This window comes from Papaver somniferum, chromosome 3, assembly GCF_003573695.1.
Source record: "Papaver somniferum cultivar HN1 chromosome 3, ASM357369v1, whole genome shotgun sequence".
NCBI classification, from domain to species: Eukaryota; Viridiplantae; Streptophyta; class Magnoliopsida; order Ranunculales; family Papaveraceae; genus Papaver; species Papaver somniferum.
Window position 1 is genome coordinate 175,106,653 of NC_039360.1, and position 25,052 is coordinate 175,131,704.

At 34.2% G+C, this 25,052-nt stretch overlaps 1 protein-coding gene, 1 long non-coding RNA gene, 1 other non-coding gene and 1 pseudogene across 3 annotated transcripts; 2 read left to right on the forward strand and 2 right to left on the reverse strand.

Annotated features, from left to right (window-relative positions):
* Positions 1–5,600: 5,600 nt before the first annotated feature.
* LOC113361912 (phenylalanine N-monooxygenase-like) lies at positions 5,601–7,509 on the forward strand. Its single transcript, XM_026604995.1, has 2 exons — positions 5,601–6,660; positions 6,797–7,509. Exons 1-2 carry the CDS (start codon positions 5,623–5,625, stop codon positions 7,436–7,438), a joined length of 1,680 nt encoding a protein of 559 aa, XP_026460780.1. The 5' UTR covers positions 5,601–5,622; the 3' UTR covers positions 7,439–7,509.
* A 1,941-nt stretch (positions 7,510–9,450) lies between these two features.
* LOC113360363 lies at positions 9,451–11,252 on the forward strand (annotated as a pseudogene).
* Positions 11,253–15,713: 4,461 nt separating this feature from the next.
* LOC113361914 lies at positions 15,714–16,918 on the reverse strand. Its single transcript, XR_003365411.1, has 3 exons — positions 16,675–16,918; positions 16,440–16,597; positions 15,714–16,241 (listed from the first exon to the last, which is right to left on the reverse strand). It is a non-coding gene; the product is annotated as an uncharacterized LOC113361914 (long non-coding RNA).
* A 1,937-nt stretch (positions 16,919–18,855) lies between these two features.
* Positions 18,856–18,936, reverse strand: TRNAL-AAG. The gene has a single exon. It is a non-coding gene; the product is annotated as a tRNA-Leu (tRNA).
* Positions 18,937–25,052: the final 6,116 nt, after the last annotated feature.

Below are 25,052 nucleotides of genomic sequence, written 5' to 3' on the forward strand. Positions count from 1 at the left end.
GAATATTAACAGACCAAGCCGATGTTACTCTAATACAGTAGTGAAATTACTATATAATAATATCAATAATCTGAATTCAAAACTCGTCAGAACCAAATTCTTTATCGATAACAAAAAAAAATAACAAAAGAAAGAACGCACTATATTAGTTTGTCAAAACTAATAATTTCTTATTTTTCTTTTACAAAGTAAAGGCTAGTCCGAAACAAATTTGATCAAAGAGATTAACCAGCATTACACATGAAACTAAGTTAGCGCTTTTCATATTTTTTACTTAAAAAGTAAATAAATCAAGTTATAAAATATTTTTAATGCAGCTATAATATATAATCAAGTTATAATATTTTTCTATAATATAATATTTTTTATTTTATCAGGTCAAGAAAACCGTAATAACGCCAAAAATAGGTTGCCTTAATAATATGTACATAAAACCAAGAATGGTAATCAAAAATATAATATATTGATCACTACGGTAAAATAATACAAAAAGGTATACAACAAGAGAAAGAAGATGAACAACAATACTAACATGAAATCTTCCCCGTCAGCAGCCATGGGAGGAGAATTTTGGTGGTTTAAAATATGAACCCACCCATTGATGACGACAACAAAGGATATTATCCCCCGAATGCTTAAAAACTAAATCCCAAGTGTAGAAATGAAACTTATTTAATTAAATAACAGACTGCGTAATCTTATCTTTGAAATCTCATGTATATCTTTTAATTTATATACTCTACAATGTCATGACAGGAATGATTTTCCAAAGGGCTTGCATATCATTATCAAACTCTTCTCGTTGGTGTGCTTGCATAAGCCGAAGGACTATCTTTGACATAGAAAATAACTAATTCAATAAATCCTTTAAGAATTGGTTCTAGATTTGTTGGATGCATCTAAAATGAATGGATGGGTGATAAGTACACTCCTGCTGCTTCAAAAAGTGGCAAAGATTTGAATTAATTCATTATCCCTTTCATATTAAGTCAATCTATCGTTTTTAGCTTTGTCAAAACCACAGTTCTCATTAAAAAATAACAAACTTTGGGGGTACTTTTGGTTCCAATATGCCTGAAGATATTAAATTGTTGAGCTTGGCTTGCATCAGTTGGCAGAGATCATTATTACCTTTTCGTTGTTGCATACTTTTGATCAGTTTTTTTCCAATAGAACTAGACATTTCATTAAAAAATCCATGAAATAAACATGTAATCTTGCAAAAAAAAAAAAAAAAGCTATCGGAACCGGCCTTTTAATCATCATAAAAACGGGTCGTGAGTTATAACCCCAAAGCTGTCACTATCCATCCACAAAAAAAAACCCATCAAAATAAAAGTAACACAAAAACCTCAAATAACAACACACCACCACTAACTACACTACTAGCAACCAACACCACATCCACCAACAAATACTAGCATTACCATCACCATAAAAAACACCACCACCAACCAAAACCACCACTAACCAGAAAGAGTACCACCAAATTTTGGTTTCTTCATAAACTTATTGTTTCATCATTAAAATCTTTGGTTTCATGATAAAAAAAATAGGCAAAAATATGATGAAACCAAATTTGATTTCATCATAGAATTTGATGAAACCAATTTTGTTTGGGGTTTTTGTATCAATTTTTAAAATTTTGTGGTTTTTGTATTAATTTTGTTTAATATGGAGTTTTAATGGATCCCAACATTTGAACGGAGTTTTTGTACTCCAAATTTGGTCACTTTGGTGTCTTGCTACTAGTACTTTCATCGAAAAGAAAAAGTCTTCTTTTTTTTTTTGCTAAATTGCCAATAAGCACAAAACTAAACAGAAACTCTCACAGATCTTGTGTTGGAATAACCAGCAATATTTGCGCTTTGCAAATGACACACAACATTGGGAGGGCGAGGCACCCACACACCCTCCATCCTTTTTGCCGCACTCTTCTTGGCCAAATAGTCCGCCACAGTGTTTGCGTCTCTATATCTTTGCTGAAAGATAACATCTTCAAAACTTCCTTTTAGAACCACAACATCCGCAACCAAATCACGTATTATCCATGGAACTGCTACCTCCTCCTTACACAACTAAATAGCATAAGTGGAGTCACTCTCAACTTCAAGTTTTTTAATCCCCGGATCTTTTGCCAATTGAATTCCATCTCTAATGACCCAAACCTCCGCAACATTATTATCATTATTGTACACATGTCTAGCGTAACAAGCCTGGAAACCACCTTGTTTGTCTCTAATGATGCTACCCGCCCCAGCACAGTTAAGATAGTTAGAACCACCGCCACAGTTCATCTTTGAATATCCCTCCCTAGGATGAATCCACGAAACAACGATATCAATCACCCTATACTTCTCACGTTAAAGACAACCTTTGACATTAAGAAATTCTCTGACACCAATTATTTCCCCAGCAAGGATCCTAGTTGAATGGAAATGGAAAAATATGTTGCCACTCCACACCTCCTATCTGCCCTTTAACCTGCAAAGATTTTTAATCATACTAGGAGAAATATAATCAGCACTTGGTTGAAAATTAATCCAATTCATAATTTTCCTCCATAGAGGCCAAACAATACTACACCCGAAAAATAGATGATGACTTGTCTCACTCTCGAAGTCTCTGTTGCACAAACTACATCTTGTATGATCACTAATATGCTTACGGTATAAAGACTCATTTAAACTAAGTCTATTGTGGCATAACATCCACAGAAAATATTTTATTTTTTGTGGGCAGTTCAATTTCCACAAAAAATTCCAATCTGGATTAGGTTTTTGATTTCCTAACTTATTCACGTCACCTGTTTTGCTGTTAGACTAAATCAACTGATCAACACAACTACTAGTTTTACCAACTGGAATCGATTTAATCTCCTCTGCAACCTTCTCAGAGATAAAAGTGTCAATAACTGCAAGATTCCAGTTCCTTGTATTAGGATCTATAATATCTTTAACAAACAAATTAGGCACATTCTGATCATTAACATTTGCAACAACAGATAATGGTAGATTTGACATCCATGGATCATTCCATAAGCCAACATTCTCAGCATCCCCTATATTCCATCTTATACAACTTTTAATAGCATCTCTCCCTTTAATATACTTTTCCAACTAACTGAGCTTCTTTTCTTGGTAACACAAGTCCATAAATCATAATTAGGGTAATATTTAGCTTTCAAAAGTTTAGTTACATCAGAATTATTGTTGGAAAAAAATTCTCCATGCCATTTTAGCAAGAAGAGACAACATATTGACTTCAAGAAATCTGACTCCTAGGCCGCCATACTCTAAAAGTGTATAGACCTTGGTCCAACTAACCATACATAAGCTATTTTTGTCTTTGTCTCCTTCCCTTAAGAAAATTTTCTTATACCTGTTCAGTTTAGTAATGGGACGCACAAGAAGCTTTAAAATTGACATAACATGGTTGCATATAGGGTCTAAAACAGATTTGGGGAAATTATTTCTAGCCCAAATTTGGTTTTTCTTATATCTAAAACCCACCATTTAAATTCTCTATATTAACAACCCATTATTAAATTAAAAACTGATGCAATTACAAAAATAACCTTTTATCAAAATTTTTGTCTCTTTCTATTTTAAAAAAACGGTTGGCAAACTGATAACTCCCTACATTAATTTTTTACCGTGATAAAATCTCTCATAAATATCTCCCAAATTAACTCCTTCAAAATCTCCCTAAAATGACTCCCTACATTAATCCTAAAAAATCTCCCTAAAATAACTCGTAATCTCCATGTCTTCTGACCGTGATAAATAACAATTCCAATAAATCTCCTTAAAATAATTCCTTCCTAATATATCTCCGACGTTCGTTTATTTATCCCTGAAAAGACTAGCCTAAAAAACTGATTCTATCCCGTTTATTTATTTGTGCCCATTTTTTTTATAACAAACCGACCAAACAATTATCAAGTTTAAGGAAATTTTCAATTTTCACAAGGGGCCCTTTGGCGAAACATTTCGTTTTCACACATAAATATTTGGTGAAAATTCTAGCTTTCAGTGAAAACTTTAATTTAATTGTTAATAGTGTAGTGTGATTGGTTGAAAATTATAATTTTCACCTATTAATAATCGCAATTATCACGTTTAATAATCGGTCGTGTGACTCATATCTAGTAAAAACCGTAGTTTTCATATATAATACCTAGTTGGCTCAAGGAAAAATCATAATAATTACCGTCTATAATATATAATAAAGGAAAATCTCAAGTGAAAAAAATGAGTTATTATTATTTATTTATTTATTTTGATGTTGAAAAAGAAAGAATAATAGGAAAAAGAAACAAGAAAGCTTAATACTCAACAAGTTGAGCGTGGAAGAAAGTGTCGGAGGAGTCCACCAGAGATTAACCTCATGGCTTGTGGCATAATTCTATTCGTTCCTAATTCCTTGCAAGTGTATATAGGGATGAAAAATAGGGCATGCACATGACACGTAGTAGATATTGCTAATGCATATGGCAAATCTTAATTATCCTCCTTAATCGGTGAGTAGCAAAAAAAACGGTAATGGATGCGAATATAAGTGAGGTCCGCATATGATGCCAACCGTTATGCCCATAATTTTTCCCACGGTAATTAATGATTCATTTATTTATTTTTCTTCAGTTAATAGTTGGTAAGGGATAAAGGTTACTTTAGTCATGTTGAAAGTTTGAAAATCCAAATTCAACCTGAAACTAGTAACTTTAACCGTACATTTTATATTTTGGGCTAAACATATATAACATCTTATTGATGGGTTTATGGAAGTTCAACAAAAATTTCCACAAAACAGATTTTATTAAAGTAGACCTACCAGCCGGGTTCAAAGTTTTAGATTTCTATCCACTTAATCTTATAGCCATTTTCTTAGCAAGTTCAACAAAATTATTTATGCTAATTCTTCCCCATTGCAAGGGGATGCCTCTATCCACTTAATTTAATAGCCATTTTCTTAGCAAGTTCAACAAAATTATTTATGCTAATTCTTCCCATTGCAAGGGGATGCCAACGTACTTACCTGGATCTTTTGCATTTCTCACCGTATCGAAGAAAAAGTGGGTTTCATATTCCTTATTTAGTTTCTATTGTGTTTAAGCCAATTAATCAAAGTAACTAACGTTAATTCAACGAATGTGACCCAAAACTTACTCTTAAATTCTTATTCCTCATCTAGTTTCTACTGTATTTAAGAAATTAATTAATGTTAAAACAACGAATATAGCCCAAAACTTACTCTCAAATGATATAGAATTCATATTTAAAAACCTATCATAAGTTACATATATTAGGTAGATTCTAAATCCACCTATAAATAATTAATGACGATGTTTAGTAATTGTATTGACTCAAATTAAAATTAAACGGATGACACGACTATCAAATTTTATCCCTTTTATCTTTTCACTAATTTGGAAATTAAGTAGGTAGTGTAGATTTACTAGGAATGAAAATTAATAGAATCAGACACATTTAACATAAAATCTTAGATCTAAATGCCATTAAACATTAATAGCAACAAGTATGTGTATATATACAATGTTCCTAGTTATGCTATTACTATTCTTCGATAATATTATCAATACCCTACAAAATTTAGGCAGGCATGGCCAACCACGCCTGTTTCTCAACCTTCTCTAATATTACTCATTGGATGCATTCTACAACCAATTACGCAATATTTGATGTAAGTACCTGTTGTTTACTACCTATTCTTGCATCAATAATTTTACTTCTTCTCATCAAGTTTGGGGTAAATTTTCTTAAGAAACAGACAACTTTACCAGCATCATTTCCATTACCTCCAGGACCATCACCCTGGCCGATTTTGGGTAGTATACCAGATTTACTTCGAAATAAACCAAGGTTTAAATGGATATTAGGTTTAATGAAGGAAATGCATACTGAAATTGCATATATTCGTCTTGGAAATGTTCATGTAATTCCAGTGACTTCTCCAGAAATTGCTCGAGAATTTTTGAAAAAACAAGATGCGATTTTTTCGTCAAGGCCCATAACAATGGCTACCGAGTATTCGAGTCGTGGATTCTTATCCGTTGCGGTTACACCTTGGGGAGAACAATGGAAGAAAATGAGAAGAGTTGTGACTTCCGAAATGGTCAGTCATGCGAGATTGAAATGGCTTCTCCAAAAGAGAAATGAGGAAGCTGACAACCTTATGTTTTATTTACACAATCAATGCAATAAAAACTCGTTACGTGGAGGTCAAGTGTTCAACTTAAGATTACTAACGAGGCAATTTAGTGGGAATGTAATTAGAAAAATGGTTTTCAATAAAAGGTATTTTGGAAAAGGAAGAAAAGATGGAGGACCCTGTAGCGAAGAGATAGAACATGTTGATTCGGTTTTTACAGTCCTTTCTCATATCTATTCCTTAGGTGTACAAGATTATTTGCCTTATTTGAGGTGGGTAGATTTAGATGGTCATGAAAAGATTGTCAGGAGAGCAATGGGGGTTGTGAATAAGTATCATGATCCAATTATTGAAGAGCGGATTCGACAATGGAGTGATGGATCCATGAAAAATAGACTGCCTGAAGATTTGCTAGATGTTCTCATATCTCTTAAGGACGAACACGAGAATCCATTGCTATCAACTGAAGAGATCAAAGCTCAAGCAACAGTAAGATTGTTTATTTATATGCATAAGTTCATTTCGTATCTCCTAATAATTATATCTGTGTGCATATATTTAAATTATTTTTCACTTGCCTGATGCTATCCCATCTCTTCCTCCATGTCTCTATATGCCATGACAGGATATAATACTTGCAACGGTGGATAATCCAGCCAATGCTGTTGAATGGGCCATGGCGGAGATGATAAATCAACCGGATATTCTCAGAAAAGCTGCAGAAGAAATTGATAAGTTAGTTGGTAAGAACCGCTGGGTACAAGAATCTGACTTTCCAAAACTCAATTATGTAAAAGCTTGTGTTAGGGAAGCACTTAGACTCCATCCAATAGCTCCCTTTAACCTTCCGCATGTATCAAAATCAGATACAGTTGTATCGGGCTATTTTATCCCCAAAGGAAGTCATGTATTATTAAGTCGTATAGGATTAGGCCGGAACCATAGAATTTGGCAGGAACCGCTGAAGTTCAACCCAGAACGTCATCTAATGTCAAAGGATGGTGGAACAGCTAATGTGGATCTCACTGAGCAGGAACTAAGATTCATATCATTTACTACTGGACGACGAGGATGTGTTGGTGGTCCACTTGGGACCGCGATTACAGTCATGTTATTATCTAGACTTATTCAAGGATTCGACTGGAGTTCTCCCCCAGGAGAATCGATGATAGATCTCTCAGAATCGGCTAATGATCTATACTTGGATAAGCCGTTGTTTGCCCATGCCAAACCAAGACTGCCTTTGCATATTTACCCGGTAGAGTAATCAAATTTGTCAGGTACTGATGTGTACCGTAGAGTTATGTCATAATTGGCGATCAATAAAAAATGGTCTTATGAGTGGAATTCTTTTTTATTTAAATAACGTATTCTTGTGGTTATTTCATTCGGTTTTCTATTGCATCGAGAATTTTTCTTCGCTCACAAAATTGATTCTTTTTTATTTTAGGCCTTGGTTATCTTGGCTTTAGTAAAGGCCTTACTTACACATCAACAAAACATTTATAAGGTTATATAGTAATCTTTTTATATAATAAGAGAGCCATGTATTACCTTATGTTGATACTTATAGTCATTTTTTATTTTAATATATACATATTGACTATATTTTTTCCTTTTATAGCGATGTCTGTCCAACCATCTAACCTCGTAATTTTTTTATTTTTGGATCTCGGTTTGCATGGATTTCAAGGACAGGGGCTCATCGAAAAGCCAAAGGATCTTCTAAAACTTTCCTGAAGTACCTCATTATTTACTTTAAAGCCGATGTTTGTAGACATCTTTTTGGTTTTTGTTCATAATTCATATCCATATTGATGTACCATATATCCCTTAGAGCAAGTCTTATGGCGGAATCCAACTTATTCCAAGTGTGGAAAAACCATGGAATGTCAAGTCTAATGGCTTCCAAGTTGGGGTTTTCCACAGAAAATCCAAACAAGGTTCCACCGTTCCGTGGAAGGGTTCGTGGAATCCATCTGAACGCCAATAAGAATAGCGTTAAACGCCATTCTTAATAGCGCTAAGAAAACGCTATTAAGAATAAGGTTTTTTTTTGTCCGTAGATTTAGGATGAGTTGTTGAAATCTAACGGCTGAGAAAAAAACGCTATTCTTAATAGCGTTTTTTTAGCGCTATTAAGAATAGCGTTTTTCTAGCGCTATTAAGAATAGCGTTTTCACTATTCCACCACTACACTTGCAGTTCCATCCACGGTTCCAAATGCTGAGGTGGCGTGGAAGATGGAAGATGGAACTCTTCCACCATAAGACTTGCTCTTAGGAGACTTATAAAAATAATTCTTTGCATCAGTGGCATATTATACCTTTGCAGATATTTAGGCTCTTTGGCAAATCTCCGTAGCCACTTAATAATGAGAGCATTGTTCATAAGTTTTGTATTACCAAGGCTCTCGCACAATATAAACTTATTAATCTTGTTGATACTGAGTCTTGAGTCGAGTAATATTTGAACCTAAAAGCTCATTATCATCGTCAACAACCACCATCGGAAGAAATAGAAAAAGAAGATGAAGGAAAAATCAATATTTAACCAATTGGGTCAGCGTAGTTGGTGATTTCATGAGAGTTAAAGAGTAAGTATTAAATAACGAAATTTATAAAAAGAAAAAAAAAATTAAACCATTGTCGAGCGGGTCTCACCAAATCAATGAGAAGTCGACATGAAATTTAAATATTAAACTCAAATTCAAGAACATTATCATGGACGCTTGAAAGAAAGTTCAATTTAAGAAATCCCCATAAAATCCATTTAATCTTGAAAAGTTTAATTTTATTGAGATTATGTGAAGGAAATCAAAAAAAATTAATGAGTGTATCGCGAGGTTGTTAATTAACGTAAGCTAATTAATCAAAGTAATTAACGTTGGTTCGATGAACATTGCAAAGTTCAAATTTAGGAATCCTATCCGGTAGTATTACTGGTCAAATCCATAACTTGCATGTATTAATTGGATTCTGAATGTACTTAGTAATTAACTATAATATATGATCGATACAAATTAAGATTAAACCGATGTCACAACTATTAAATTTTATTAGTTGTCATCTCATCACTAATTTGGAAATTAAGTAGGTACCATAGATATAGTAGGAATGAAAACTAAGAGAATCGCATACATTTAAAATCAAATCTTAGACACAGATAGCATTAAACATTACTGGTAACAAGTGTATGTACATATCCAATGTTTCTAGTTATGTTACTACTTTTTTCACTAAAAATATCATTTCCCCCAAAAAAAAAACTTAAGCATCCATGGCCAACAACACCTCTTCCCTAAACTTATCTAATACTACCCTTTGGATGTATTCTATAACCAACCTCACAATAGTTGATCTAAATACCCCATATTTGCTACGTATTCTTGCGTCAATAGTTTTACTTCTTCTCGTTAAGTTTTGGGTGAATTCTCTTGGGGAACAACCATCTTTATCAACATCATTTCCATTACCTCCAGGACCATCACCATGGCCAATATTGGGTAGCATACCAGATTTACTTAGAAATAAACCAAGGTTTAAATGGATATTAGGTTTAATGAATGAAATGAATACTGAAATTGCATGTATTCTTCTTGGGCATGTTCATGTAATTATAGTGACTTCTCCAGAAATTGCTCGAGAATTCTTGAAAAAACAAGATGCGGTTTTTGCATCAAGGCCTATAACGATGGCTACTGAGTATTCTAGTCGTGGGTTCTTAATTGCTGTTGTTACACCATGGGGAGAACAATGGAAGAAAATGATAAGAGTTGTGACTTCCGAAATGGTCAGTCATGCGAGATTGAAATGGCTTCTCCAAAAGAGAAATGAGGAAGTTGACAACCTTGTGTTCTATTTACACAATAAGTGCAACAAAAACTCATTGAATGGAGGTCAAGTGTTTAATTTAAGATTACTAACTAGGCAATTCAGTGGGAATGTAATAAGAAAAATGATTTTCAACAAAAGGTATTTCGGAAAAGGTAGAAAAGACACAGGACCCTGTATTGAAGAGATTGAACATATTAATTCAGCTTTTACAGTCCTATATTATATTTATTCATTTGGTATACAAGATTATTTTCCTTACTTGAGATGGTTAGATTTAGATGGTCATGAAAAGATTTTCAAGAGAGCAATGGGGGTTGTGAATAAGTATCATGATCCAATTATTGAAGAACGGATTCAACAATGGAGCAATGGAGAATAAATCTCCTGAGGATTTGCTAGATGTGCTTATATCGCTTAAGAACGAACATGGGAATCGATTATTATCAACTGAAGAGATCAAAGCTCAAGCAGCGGTAAGTTATCTATGCATAAGTTCATTTCATTTCTCGTAATAATGATAAAAGTGTGCGCATACTTAATTATTTTTCTTCCGTGATATGTTATATGTGTAGCTCTGCCCCCATGCCCAACTATGCCATGACAGGAAGTAGTACTTGCTACGGTGGATAATCCAGCCAATGCAGTAGAGTGGGCCATGGCAGAGATGATAAATCAACAAGACATCCTCAGAAAAGCTGCACAAGAAATCGATATGCTAGTCGGTAAAACCGTTGGGTACAAGAATCTGATATTCCGAAACTCAATTATGTAAAAGCTTGTGCTAGGGAAGCATTTAGACTCCATCCAATAGCTCCCTTTAACGTTCCGCATGTATCAAAATCAGATACCGTAGTATCAGGATATTTTATCCCCAACGGAAGTCATGTATTATTAAGTCGAATAGGATTAGGCCGGAACCATAGAATTTGGAAGGAACCACTGAAGTTCAACCCAGAACGTCATCTAATGTCAAAGGATGGTGGAACAACTAATGTGGATCTCACTGAGCAGGAACTACGATTCATATCATTTACTATTGGACGACGAGGATTTGTTGGAGCTCAACTTGGGACCGCAATTGCTATCATGTTATTAGCTAGACTTATTCAAGGTTTCGACTGGAGTGCTCCACCAGGCGAATCGATGATAGATCTCTCTGAATCCTGTAATGATCTATGTTTGGCTAAGCCATTAGTTGCTCATGCCAAACTAAGGCTACCTTCACATATTTACCTAGTAGGGTAAGCAAATTATGTTGGATACTATTTTTTTCCTTGGAGCCCCGTTATGAGTGGAAAATATCATCAAATAACTTATTTGTTTGGTTATTTCATTTGGTATTCAGTTAAATAACGTTTTTTGAGTCACTCACGAATTTGATTCTTAGAGAAGAATTTTCATTTATAACCAAGTGATTTATATGTATGAGGTAAACTAGTTTCAAGTGGTTATTGGTTAGAGGAGTGACACCCTTGTTAGACTAGAGAATCTAGACACCTCAATCGGAAATGAACACATTAGTCGATGCTCACAAAGCATCAAAATGGTAAGTTCAGTGTGCTATAGTAACTGAAAGGTGGTGTACCTAATAAAAGTCACTTTTAAATCAAAGTATCTTACAGTTTGATGTCGCCGAGAAGTAAGCATATTTCAGGTTCAATTGTATGACTTAGCATAAAATCATTTGTGTGTTCAACTATTTTCAAAATAATTAAGGTGGTGTTTGATACCAGAAAGAGAAAACAATTGCATGGAAAGTGTGTTCCATGCAATCAGTATCATGGTGGCGGAAAGGAAATATTTTTCATCGAATTCATGGAATTAAGTTAAAAATATATTTTAGACCATGCTTTTTGATATACGGACACGGTCTCGTGCAAATAAAAAATGGCTAATTCCATGGGATTAACTCTTATCGACACAACCTAAGAGAAAACAAATCACTCCCTCCGTTTTATATTTTTAGTCCACTTTGATAAAGTCAAGATTTTAAGGAGACTATGAGGTTCTCCAAACTACCCTTAATTAGTTACCAATTTTGTTTTTATAAGAAGTTATTACTAACAATTACCTAAAATTGCCTAACTCCATTTTAAATAGGAAATGAAAATGAAAGAATAAACGATACTCTAAATTTGGAAACTTAAGATTTTTCATACCATATGAAATAATTATATTCATGGAGAAACTTTATAATTAAGGAATTTATTATTTGCAGTCCAAACTAAATGAAATTTTAAAAGGAATAAAGATAAAAAAAAAAAACAAATATATCAGTCATATATTTTTCTTATTTAAGAAGATAGTCTTTATGATTTTAAATGGGTCACATTCAAAATAAATTTATAATTAAAGTATATTAAGGGTATGTTTAAGAGTTAAGAGTAAAAGTACAACTATAAACAGAAGTAGGATATTATTTTGATATCCACGAGAATAGTATAGAAGAAGGAAATAATGAAACGAAAGGAATAATATATTAATTCCAAAATGATAAATAGAAATAAACAACTAACAAGTTATGATATTCCTAAAAAAAAATCGTTTATACTGCATTTATTATGTACAATGCTATCGTTGATTTCTTTACTCAAAGATATCAGTTTTCCTCCTTGTGTAATCATTACTCGTAAAAAATCAAACATGATTTACGTGTCGCGTAATAGTTTTGTTGATGTTTTGATATGTATGACGGGTTTGTCTACTGATGTTGCATACCGGTATTAGAATATTGACTTCGTAATTGTACGAAGTCAATATCCGTTGACAATAGTTTTACTGATGTTCCCTTTATCTACTCCAGTAACTCCAGTAAGGAGGAAGTCAGGGATTCAATCCCCGCCGTAAAGATTTATAATAGATTAGTTGTATAGTGGGTTTGGCGGTGTTGGGTTTGGCAGTGGGGACAGTCCAACTGGCTGGACTCAGATAGGGGCATGAGTCCGACTTTCGCGTATCAAAAAAAAGAAAAAAAACTTTTGCTTGCTACAATATAAAAAAGAACAACGGCTATGGTACTCAATTTTTTTACAATATGGTAGACATCCGAAGCTTATTTATAAAATGCTAAATATTATTTATAGTGAGAACTTATGAGTTCTGAGTAACCCAAGTCTAGTTGCTCTCTCTTTTAGAAACCCATCAATAAGATGGTATATATGTGTAGCCCAAAATCTCAGATCTACGGTTAAAAACATTAGTGTTAGATTAAATTTATATTTTCACAATTTATACGGGAACAAATTAACCTTTATTAATAAAATTAATACTATAAAAATTCACAAATGTTCAACAATTAGTTATGGGCGGGAGAATTTGCATAAAAACTGGTCAATCACGATTAATTAGCTCATGTAACGTAATATTTAAGATCAATATTTAAGGATTACAATTGAATGCGTTAAAAAAGGAAAATTCCACATATATGTCAACAGAATTTGCATGAAATTGATTTTATGCTCCTCTTTCTCTCCTTCCTGTATCTTTTTTTCTTTCTTCTGTTCATCGGACTTGTGAAATTTCGATTTTGATTATTTTATGAAAGTGAAAAAGAGATTGTTACAAGAGATGAGTACAACAAGATATATAGAAGTCGTTGTACATGTGTATTTGAAAGATGCATATCAATATCAAATGTAGATTCTGGAAACATTTCTTATCATAAAAATTTACATAGATTATGAACCAAAACAACAATCAGTTCCGCAACAGCTAATTATTCTAAAGAGAATAAGATTGCTTTTTGCGTCATATCGGATTAGAAGGTCTTGGAGTGAGGTTCATGTGGCATTATAAAATAGTAATAATCATTTTTTTTGATGGAAAAGTTTATTTATAAAAGCTAGCAAATGTAATACAAGAGATTTTACAAGATCATTTTTGTCAAAAGTATTAGAATCGATGCTAGTTCTATGAATTTTTTGATTAAGATTCTCCGACATATGTTGTAGTCTTTTGATCCTCGGTTTCTTGGCGATGTAGTCCGCTGCTTTGTTATTTTTTCTCCTTATGTAGTTCACTTTCGCTTGTGGAAGATCTCCCAAAAGACTTGGAATCTCCTGTAAAGTATTTTGCCGACCACGAAATCTCCGTTAATAATCATTATGATGAAGATGCTTGATAAAATATTTTCTTTTAATAATCATTATCTTAATACTATTTCAACCTATTCTCTTCTTGTATATCTAATGTTGTTACTGTGATACTAAGTGATACGTTTTGGTGGTGGACATGCAAATGTAAATTGATTTTAGAGTTTTGCCTTAAAAGTGAAACGAAAATATTTGCGATTATCACTCATCCCGACTAAGTATTATTGATGATAAATTACGATTTTCACTAGACACTACAGGTTGTTAGAGGTGATAATTGCGATTATCCATGGATGAAAATTTTCATTAAAAACTGTGGGGTGAGAATCGTGAGATGGATTCACCACTAGTGCATATGCTTCAAAAGAAAAAGGAAAAAACCCACTTGTGCATATTTTTGTGCGTTACATTAAGGTGCATGTTTTTGTGCATTAATAACCCCGTGACCATAACAATTCCGTGAGACTTGATGATCATTTTCATAGTTTGAATTGTTGCTCATTTGCAATTTTAGTTTGTACATATTTTCATATCACGCGGTGTTCATTTTTAGTCCACAAATTTAAATGCAGACAGGTGCAAAATCCAAGCGCATGGTCAAATTAATAAGAAGAGAGCTTTTGGCTATTTGTAACAACTAGATTTTGTGCCCGGGCGTACGCTGATTTGGTTCACCAATTTAATCTACAACTACAAACTACAAATACAATGCATCACTGCCTGTTTATTTGATTTGATAAAGCTCGGCTTCGCCTCGCCCAAGTCCCCATTTGATTTGGTAAAGCTCGACTTCGCCTCGCCCAAGTCCCCATTTGATTTGGTAAAGCTCGGCTTCGCCTCGCCCTAGTTCCCATTTGATTTGGTAAAGCTCCGCTTCGTCTCGCCCAAGTCTTTTAAATTGATTGGAAGTTGTTGCAAACGAATCCTAGTAGAACTTAATAACCCAAACGGGAATGCATCCACGTCGTTCTTGTGGACGCTTGGCGACCTTCGTATTCATTAGGAAAAATTAACTTGACCATTCAGTGGCAATATCATTGGAAAAGCAAGTATTTGTTCACATCCTTTTGGATAGTGAACGCATATTTAATGTATCTGTGGTTAACACTTACATTGTCCATTCAGTCGGTGCCAATATCATTGGTCAAGTCCTAAGTATATACATAGTCAAGGCATGTGCATTAAGAATGAAAAGTTAATCCACATGGTTTTTTTTTTTCCATTCAGTTACTTCTAAGAGATTATGCAACATGGTTTTTTCTTTAATATGACAATCTAGATTTTGAGAATCTCTTTTCTCCATAGCTTCATGTAATTTCTTAAGATCCTTATTGTACTATTTCTCACGCAACTAACAATATAGGGAAAACATGTTGCATAAAGTTAGGAAGACTGTAACAGTACCAAAAAAATAACATTCTAAATCACTTCATGTTGCTGACCTTGGTCACCATCGGCGTAATTACTTTATTCTTTCTAGATTGAAATTAAGTGAATAGATTGAGTATAAGTTAGATATACAGGTCTTCAATGAAATCTTCTCAAGCCATCAGAAAAGAAATGAAAAATAAAGTAAAAGATTTCAGGTTAGAAAAAGACCAAAAGTATATATAAGAACCCAAACTAAGAACATAAATCACAATATAAGAATCCATAGTAGCCTAGGACGGAGCACGATGGTAGAATATAAACCTTTCCGCATTACAATTAGTAGAACAGTATGCTGAGATGCATATATAACCATCATCACTTGTCTTACAAACGTTTATCTTAGGAGATTCCATTTTAGAATATACACGAAAACCGACTTGAGAGTGTTGCTTTGAAGAAGCTTTCTTCCCTCTTCAAATTTTACTTGCAGCCGTTCTCGTTCTTCTTATGCCTGTGCTGCAGCACCAGCCTGTCGAAGTCATTTTTGAAGTAGACGCACCACCATCCTGTCTACGAAGACATTTAGTTTTCTAAATAGGCGACGTGTCCATCACCGACTTTTGTCAAGAACATGATGCTACTGTTCGTAGGATATAACATCAAAACTACCATGAATATGAAAAATAACCATTGAAAAAAAAGCTTTAGTAGAAACAACTGGTGGATAGATTAGTGTCTTCTTTAACTTGAATGTGGCAACTCCTGCTTACACCTGCAGAAATAGAGGCACAAACAAGTCAGCAACATGTTGTATCCTTGAATATGTAATATCTAATCACTGAAAGATTCATACATTTAAAAAGACAAAATGTTGCAAGCCCCATATGTAAGAAACATTGGACTAAACTTAAATCAAGGGATACAAAAATAAAAGAAACATTAACGGATATAAGAGGGGTTGTGAACCTACCAATCTCGTTTTCAGGCTCCATAGAAGGACGGGATCTTTACCTCCACCGTTTTGGTAGCTCGAATGCTGTTAGCTGAGAACATGACATTACGATAGAAAGGAGGTACTTGGACAGAATGGACGTCCGTTTATTTATCCCCTGTTGTCTCCCAAAAACCCTAATCCAACCAAGAAGAAAAATCAAAACCCTAATAAAAAATTAGGAAAAAAATAAAATAAAAATTGAGAGACAAACCACTCCAGGACGTGATATTTTTCTTTTGAGAAAGATGATCGAATTTGCTGAATCACGAAGGATGAAGGAGAAGGGTTTCACCGAAGAGTGTCACAATAAATTGAGAGACTGGAAGATTTCACAATAAGATGACAAACGATCAGATTACAAACAAACAAAAAAAAACTAATAATTTTAATACCTAATCGTTTTGCAGAATCAATCAGATTAAGTCGCACATCTTTCTGATTTTAATCCCTGTGAAAAAAACCTGAAAAAATCAACAACCCGCAAAAATACAACTAAGTTCAACGTAAAGTAAGAATTAAAAAAGAAAAAAAAAGAACACACAAAACTAATATACGAAGGTTAGCTATCAATTTTTGTATGAGACAATTTGTGCATCCCTATTGTGCCAAAACCTAATTTCATTCCATTCAAATATATATCCTACAAATCAAACCTACAAAGCCCAAAATTCAAATATTAGAGGTAATCAAACTAAATCAGAGAAAAACGAAATTCAAATATTAGAGGTAATCAAACTAAATCATAGAAAAACGAAAATAAATCAGAGAAACATATAAGTGGGGTCTAAGAGAAAGTTTTTAAAGTTTAGTTAATACTAACAGGCTCAAAAATATGTAGCATTATATAAAATTGTGTTGGGAATGGTGTTCTTCCCTTCTCGCCAACCACGACAACTTATAACATAGGATGATGGTAATTTAAATGTAAACATATAATCTTACAAATCTACAAAGCAAACCACCTACAGACTACCAATAGTTCCATATATTGCTTTTCAAATCCTTAATGTTAAATTCTTTTTTCAATCGCGTCGAATCAATTGAGCTAATAGGCTTAAATAACAGTCAATGAGAAAATCAACTCACATCAGTGAAATATTTCGGAGCATTTAACCATACAAATCTTGCTACATGCAATATATGAATAACATACTAAATATATTAAGTTAAACAAAACCGCTCCAAATTAAGATGCATATTTGGCCACTTTTGCACGTTTGCTTAATAGATTATGGTGTTTTTCAGTTAGCCATATATATATAAAGACCTAACTTCATATCTTTAAATCCCTTTTTTAGTACTTTATACCATCGGCCAAATCAATGAAAGTAACAAACTTGTAAAACGATCAGCATACCTTTTCTGTGATGCGACTTCTATGCATACTTTTTAACATCTTGTTTGGATGGTCATACAGATAATTAAGTCAATAACTCAAAATCACTTCTTTAAATAACAGTTTAACCATTATAATCACACATTAAGTAACGACAGTGGAAAATGGTTTTCCACGAATTCTTACCTTAGATAGTGAAGTATTTTGATTGATCAGAGCTCTAGGTTTTGGTGGAATCGGAGAACAAATAAAAAAAACACGATCAATAATAATCAGAAGAAACAAAACAAATCTAAGAATATAATTCTAGGGTTTCTGTTTATATACCTTTTTCTTCTATTCCTCCTCCTCATCTTTCTGATTATGCTTTTCTTCCTAAAACCCTGAAACAAAAACTTCACCGAAAACACAGAAAGTATATTAGTTACAAAACTGCAAAAGAGTTGTGAAAGTAGAACAAAAATTAATTAGGGTTTACAATCTTAAAAACCCATAATGGAAGCTTAATTGAATCAAGAAAAATAAGCATAAACAAAAAGCCTACCTGCAATTGTTTCTGTTAATAAGCTGAAAAAGAAAAACCTTACAGAGAGACCTAATAATGGATATGAAGAATAGAGAGAAGAAGAAAATAGAATTAGGTCCCGATGTTTTTTTCTTTTTGCTTCCGTGGAGAACTGGGAATTAGGTTTGCGGGTTTCTTCTTAGTTTTTTTTTTCTTTTTCTTTCGTGTTATTTTTTTTTTGTGGGATAAATATAAAAATTACTTTTTTTAGCAAAAAAAACGCCTTGTTTTTCTCTCCTTTGAGGAAAGGTGGAACAGAGCAATTCTGTGAGTGGGTGAGGTTCACCGTTCAACGTGGGGCCTTATGAGCTTAGGATTTTAAAGGAGTTAGATAGTAATGTTTTAGTATTGTTGGATATGTCATTCCCGGACAACAATTGATTATTAGAGATGGGAATCCTGATTATTATCGAGCATGATTGGTGCTTGTTACAGGTGACAGGAATTTTAAGTCTAATTTTATTGAGCTTTTTTTTACTCGGTAATGATAATGTTGACTGTGGGATTTGAACCCACGCCCTTTCGGACCAGCGCCTTAAGCTGGCGCCTTAGACCAACTCGGCCATATCAACGTTGTTGTCCAATTTTATTGAGCACGCCACTTTATTAGGGATGAAAATAGAAATTTTCACCAATTTCCATGACGGAAATTGAATTTTTCACGAATTGCATTTGTGAAAACTGGAATTTATCATCAATCTCGTATGACACTTGTGTAGAAAATTGGAATTTTCAACAATGGAGCTTGTGAAAACTGGAATTTTAAGTCCGATTTTTCTAACCACGCCAATTAATTAGGTATGAAAACAAAAAATTTCACCAATCTCGCATGACGGAAAATTAAATTTTTCAAAAATGGCGCTTGTGAAAATTGGAATTATCACCAATCTCGTATGACATTAATCTGAGATTTTCGAAGGAGATTTTCACAAATAATGATATTTTCGAAGGAGATAAAACGAAAATTAAAATTCTCACATGGCATTATTATCTGTGAAAAAAACAAAATTTGCATAATATTGGAGATAAACAAGGTAAAATAAGTTATTCTAGGGAAAGTCAAATGAGATTTAAGGGATTTGAATTTTTAACAACCGTTTTCTATTTGGGAAACAGAAATTAATTCAATAACTATTTTTTAGGGAGATAAACAAGATAACACGAGTTATTTTAGGGATCTCTACAAATTATTTTAGGGATTAGAGTTTATAACAACTGTTTATATAAAGGGGAAGGATCCATTGACATGGTTATAATGACATGATCCGTTGATATGGTTATCATTTTTTCTACCAAACCCAACCGGAAATGAATTTAAAGCTAATATTTTGGTGACATGTTCCTCATATAAAACTCTACATTCCTACTAAAAATGAGAGTATTCCGAAATACGAAACTTCATCATCCACAAATTTTAATTTCAACCGTTAATCTTCGACGGTTTATATTCAAAATGGTATATGGTGGTCTTATACATCTCAGAATGCTCTAAATTTTGGTGGGAGTGTAGAGACTTATAAGAAGAACATGTCAACAAAATATTAGATTCAAATTCATTGTTGGTTTGGTTTGGTAGATAAAATGGCGTTAAAATGTCAAGATTATGTCACTATAACCATGTCAACGGATCCTAATAATTATGGGTTTGCTTTATATGGAATCTTAATGATAACATACAAAAAACACAAATTGGACTAGAGAAAAAGTTCCCAATATTTATATATCATTCGAGAACACAATATTGACATGCAGAAACTAAGTATATCCGTACAGATAACTTTTTGGCCCCACTTTTTATCCTTATATTATCTCTTACGGTTTATCTGAACTAATATGTTTTTACCGATACTCGGCATCCATCAACTAATTTTGTGCGGAAGTCCCATAGTGAATAACGAGATTAGGACATTGACTTCATAACGATTTTGATGATTCCCTAAATCTAGCTAACCGTCTTTACATGTCGGTTTCGTAACTGAATTAGATTGCATATCGATATTGTTGGTTCCTTTAAATACCGGTATTAATTAAATCGTTAATAATGATATTACCATTAATGCTTATGTTCCTTTAAATACCGGTATTAATACTTTAAATTAAAATATGCTAAAAAACATAGAATGGATTACATTTGGGTAAAGATTAACTATTTCCATCCCTTTTCAACAATTGCGGAACCTTTGAGCGTTTCCCGAATCTGTTCGAAGACATCGTCCGGGATGGGGGTATCAAGGATCATCTTCATTGGTTCTTCTTCTCTTTCAACATATTTCCCTTCATATAAAACCCATCACACCCATCGATAGTCTTGCATTGGCCCTTGTGGTTTTCTCTTGACTCTGCTAGTTCAACAGCTTTGTCAAACCATTGAAACTCATCGCACTTTGGGTGATTCAAACACCTTAGAAACATTCTTCCATTTTCAGCATCATCAGTTTTTGTAATCCAAAACCGGGGTGTCCCATCACAGCTTCTACACTTTGAATAAATAAAAGGACAGTCCATGGCTAGATGATTTTGTAAGAGAAGATTATATTAGTTATGCGTCATAGTAGTGAAGATTATATTGTTAGTAATGTTTATTATACTTACTTTGCAAATAGAGATAGATGATGAATCTCCCATCCCTTGTGGAGCTTTAACCGTGCTTGCTTTCTTGAGAGAAGGATTTTTGTTATTTGGTCGGTGGTTTGTGTAAATTTTTCCCAAGAAATGGGGGTATTATATACAAATAAATCACCAACGGTCTTATTTTTCAAAAAAACTAGCCGTTTTTTTTTTAATTTCACAAATACCGGCATAGTCGCTATTATAGATCCAATGTTGGCTCTTTGTAACGGCATTGAATGTTGTTGTACAAACATGCCGGTAATGGTTGCATATTTGGCACGATATCTGTGAAGAAATTCCCTTGTACCGGCATGGTTAACTTATGGAAAAACTGTACCGGTACTTGGTGCCGTCAGCTTATGTCACAATTACCTCAATGCCGGGTTTGGTGATTTTCAAAAAAAATAGTCGTTGAGGTTTTTCTCTATATAAAGTGAGCTAATACTTGGGCCCAAAATTCCAAAACTCGTGTGTTCTTATATATTTCCTTGAGCCACTTAACTTAGAAACCCTAAACCCTAGAATAATTATTTATAAATAGCTTAGTATAGTACTTAATCTCATATACAACACATGGCATCGTTCGACTCGGAGGAAGATTTATCAATCACTCAAGCATGGTACGCCGAAACTCTTCCTTCAACTATAGATAACAACACGCGGGATTCCATGTGGTTGAAGATTTTTAACAAATTTATTCACGATTACGGTAACCCGAAAGGAAGAACTGCCAAACAAATCGAGGAACGACACGACATCATCCTAAATGCAGTGGTTGAGTATCTAAAAATGAAACACCGGATCAATCACGCTAACCGCAATACATTGTACCCTCAACAACTCGTAAGTATCTTTATGATTAATTCGACATAATCTACTCATTTGCAAATTTTATGAAACAAGCAAAGCTTGTGTGTTGTTTTTGCAGCATCAAGCCGTGAAAACGCGTTACTTACAAGAAAATGGGGAAGCATTCATGTTTGAAGCCAACGTCAACCATATTGTAACCAAAGTCACGGAGTACCACCAGCTGGGTGAATCGGAGACGGATTCTTCTTAAGAAGATTGATAGTTTAGTGGTGTTTGCTTAGGTTTTTAGGGCATTTAGTTAGGTATTTCGTAAGGTTTTGTGGGTAGATCTCTATGTAAACCCTCACGAGACTATAACTCGTCCACTAGGGTCGCCACGTGCTAAGTGCATTCGTTATTCCGTCGACAAGGATTACATTTGAAATAAATTACATTTACGGCATTCTATGTTTACATAATTCCATGCCGGTACCAAGAACCGGCATGGATTTTATATATTTATTACATGCCGGTATAAAGTATCAAGAACTATATTGTTTCTGTGTATAATAAACCAGGTACCGGCATTGATGATATATACGAAACAACGCTGGCTCCAACTTCCGGCGCGTCGTTTATCCTTATTACTATGCCGGAAAATTCAAAATTCAAATTTTTGCAAGTACAACTTCATTGATTGAGTACAATAACGTCCATATTTGGGCACCATCCTATAAATACACTTTCTCTCCCTACAAAACAACACACACCTGGTTCCATATACTCTAAGAAGCTGATATCATTATATAATATTTCTAACTCTACCAATACCTCAACATACAAAGCAATGGCATCCTTTGATTCAAATGAAGATTTGGCGATCACCAAAGCTTGGTACGCGGAAACTCGAGCTAGGAGCCAGTCCTCCGTAAGGGTGAATTCCGTGACCTTTTGGGGTAAGGTATAAAACAAATATATGCAAGAGTTTGGGAATCCGAATAGAAGAAGTGTTCAACAGATTCATGATAGGCACCAAGTCATCGAAAGTGCGATACTTGCTTATTTAGAAATCCAAAAACCAATTTTCAATGATCCGCACTTTAACTTGTCCATTGACCAATTTGTAAGTATTTTTGTGGTTTATTTTATGTGATCCATGTTGTTTGATATTCATACTAAACACCACGATCCAAGTAAGTTTGTATTATGTTTTTGTAGCATGAAGTCGTCAAAGCGCGCTACTTGGAGGAAAAGTGGGAAGCATTCGCATTCGATTCAAGCTACCAATTCATGGAATCCAAAACCCCGGAGTATGCCCCGGAGATGATGGAGGGTGTATCGTCCTCGGACGAAGATTGATAGCTTTAGAATTTTGTGTGTAGGTTTTGTGGGTAGATCTCTATGTAAACCCTCACGAGACTATAACTCGTCCACTAGGGTCGCCTAGGGGTTCAAAGGCTTGATGCACATGCTAAGTGCATTCGTTGTTCCGTCGATAAGGATTAAATTTCAAATAAATTACATTTCCGGCATTTTATGTTTGCATAATTCCATGCCGGTACCTTGTACCGGCATGAATCTTTTATATTATTATATACCGGAATTAAGTGTCAAAATTCTGAGTGCAATAAACAATGTTCCGCTTTCTAGTTATATACATTAGCGTGCCGGCAACCGTTTCTGGCATTGTCGAAACTCTAACGTTCACTGCCGGAATAGAGCATTCAATGCATAACGGCTATTTTTTTTGAACCATAAACCAGTAAAGACCATTTCCGGCGTAGGATCTAAGATACTGACAATGCCGGAATGTTAAAGTGGAAAAGAGCCGTTGTGTCCTCATCTATTTAAAGGAATGGATACACTTATTGCAGTTGATACCTCAAAAAAAAAAGGTGACCTCCACCACATATCTCTCATGGCAAAGAAATCACGAACTACCGATTTCAGAGATTTTTTATATGAAAAAAAAATCCACTCCGATAGGGAATCAATCATCATACGCCACCAACTAAATTCCCATGATACTAAAAAAACTTAAAAGGAAGGAGCCAACCACCAAGTCACTTGCCGCAATGGAAGAAGAGATACTTATAAGGAAAAGAGTAGAAGAAGAGGAAGCAATACAAGAAAAATATCGCAAAGAAACTAAAGAGATAATCGAACGTGTAAAACAAGCGAAGATAGAAGCGGATGTTGAGGAAGAAACCGAATGGATTAAGAATTACATCATAGTATCGGATTTTCCGGAAGATCACCGCCCTTCAAACCTTTTTTGGGGTCTTGTTGCGGATGGTCCTTATATGTCGAGGCTATATGACGGTAAGTGCAAGAAACGCAAAATGGATTACGGAGATGAGTTTGTAGCGAATCGGACAATTTCCCTCATAAAATTGTGTCGCAAATAAAATGAGTTTCTCGCAAGATACCGAGATAATAGGTATAAAGCTCAGGCCGCATATACCAAATGGACAAAAGAGCCTTTTAAGCATTTCGAAGCTGCGTTGTTTGTTGAATCTCGTACCAAGAAATGATGTTAGTTTTAATTATCTTGAAATCTTTTATTTAACGTGTTTAATGTTTATGTGTAACGTTGTTTATGTGTTTAATGCTTTTTAATTTATTTCCTTAGTATTATGAAGCCCAATTTGGGTCAGTTTGCTTGCTTAAACCTTTTGGAGACGCGTTAATAATGAATCAAGAATCACTACCGGCGTTGAAATGTGATCAGCATACTGTGCCGGTTTTATGGTTAGAATTGAAACTTATTGTCACCAGTACCAGCACTGAATTTTGCCATCTTTCCATGCCGGCATTCTGACGGTTACAAACACAAGTTATGTGGCAGTTACAAACTACTTCATTTCACTAATTTGACGGTTACAAACTATTTTATCCCACTTATTTGACGGTTATAAAATCCTTAATACCATTTTATGCGTCGGTTACAAACTCCTTCATTCTATTTAAGTGACGGTTATAGAAAGGAAATTATTCAATCTCCCTTTGTAGTCACTCTACCATTTTGTTTCATCTTCTATACCAAAGACAATGGGTCGTTGCAAACCTCGTGAAAAACCCATAACCAATTCTGAAGAATCTGCTGATGATGGTGGTAAATCGAAATCAAAAGCGCAAGAAATGGAGGAGCCTGAAGAGTCTGTTGGTGAGGCTGAAATAACACAATTGCTCCGGTAAGTGATGTATATGTTGAACTGAAGTATTTTTAGGGTTTATCCAAAGTGAAACTTGTATGTTTAGTCTTTCTACTACACTATAAGTAAATTTT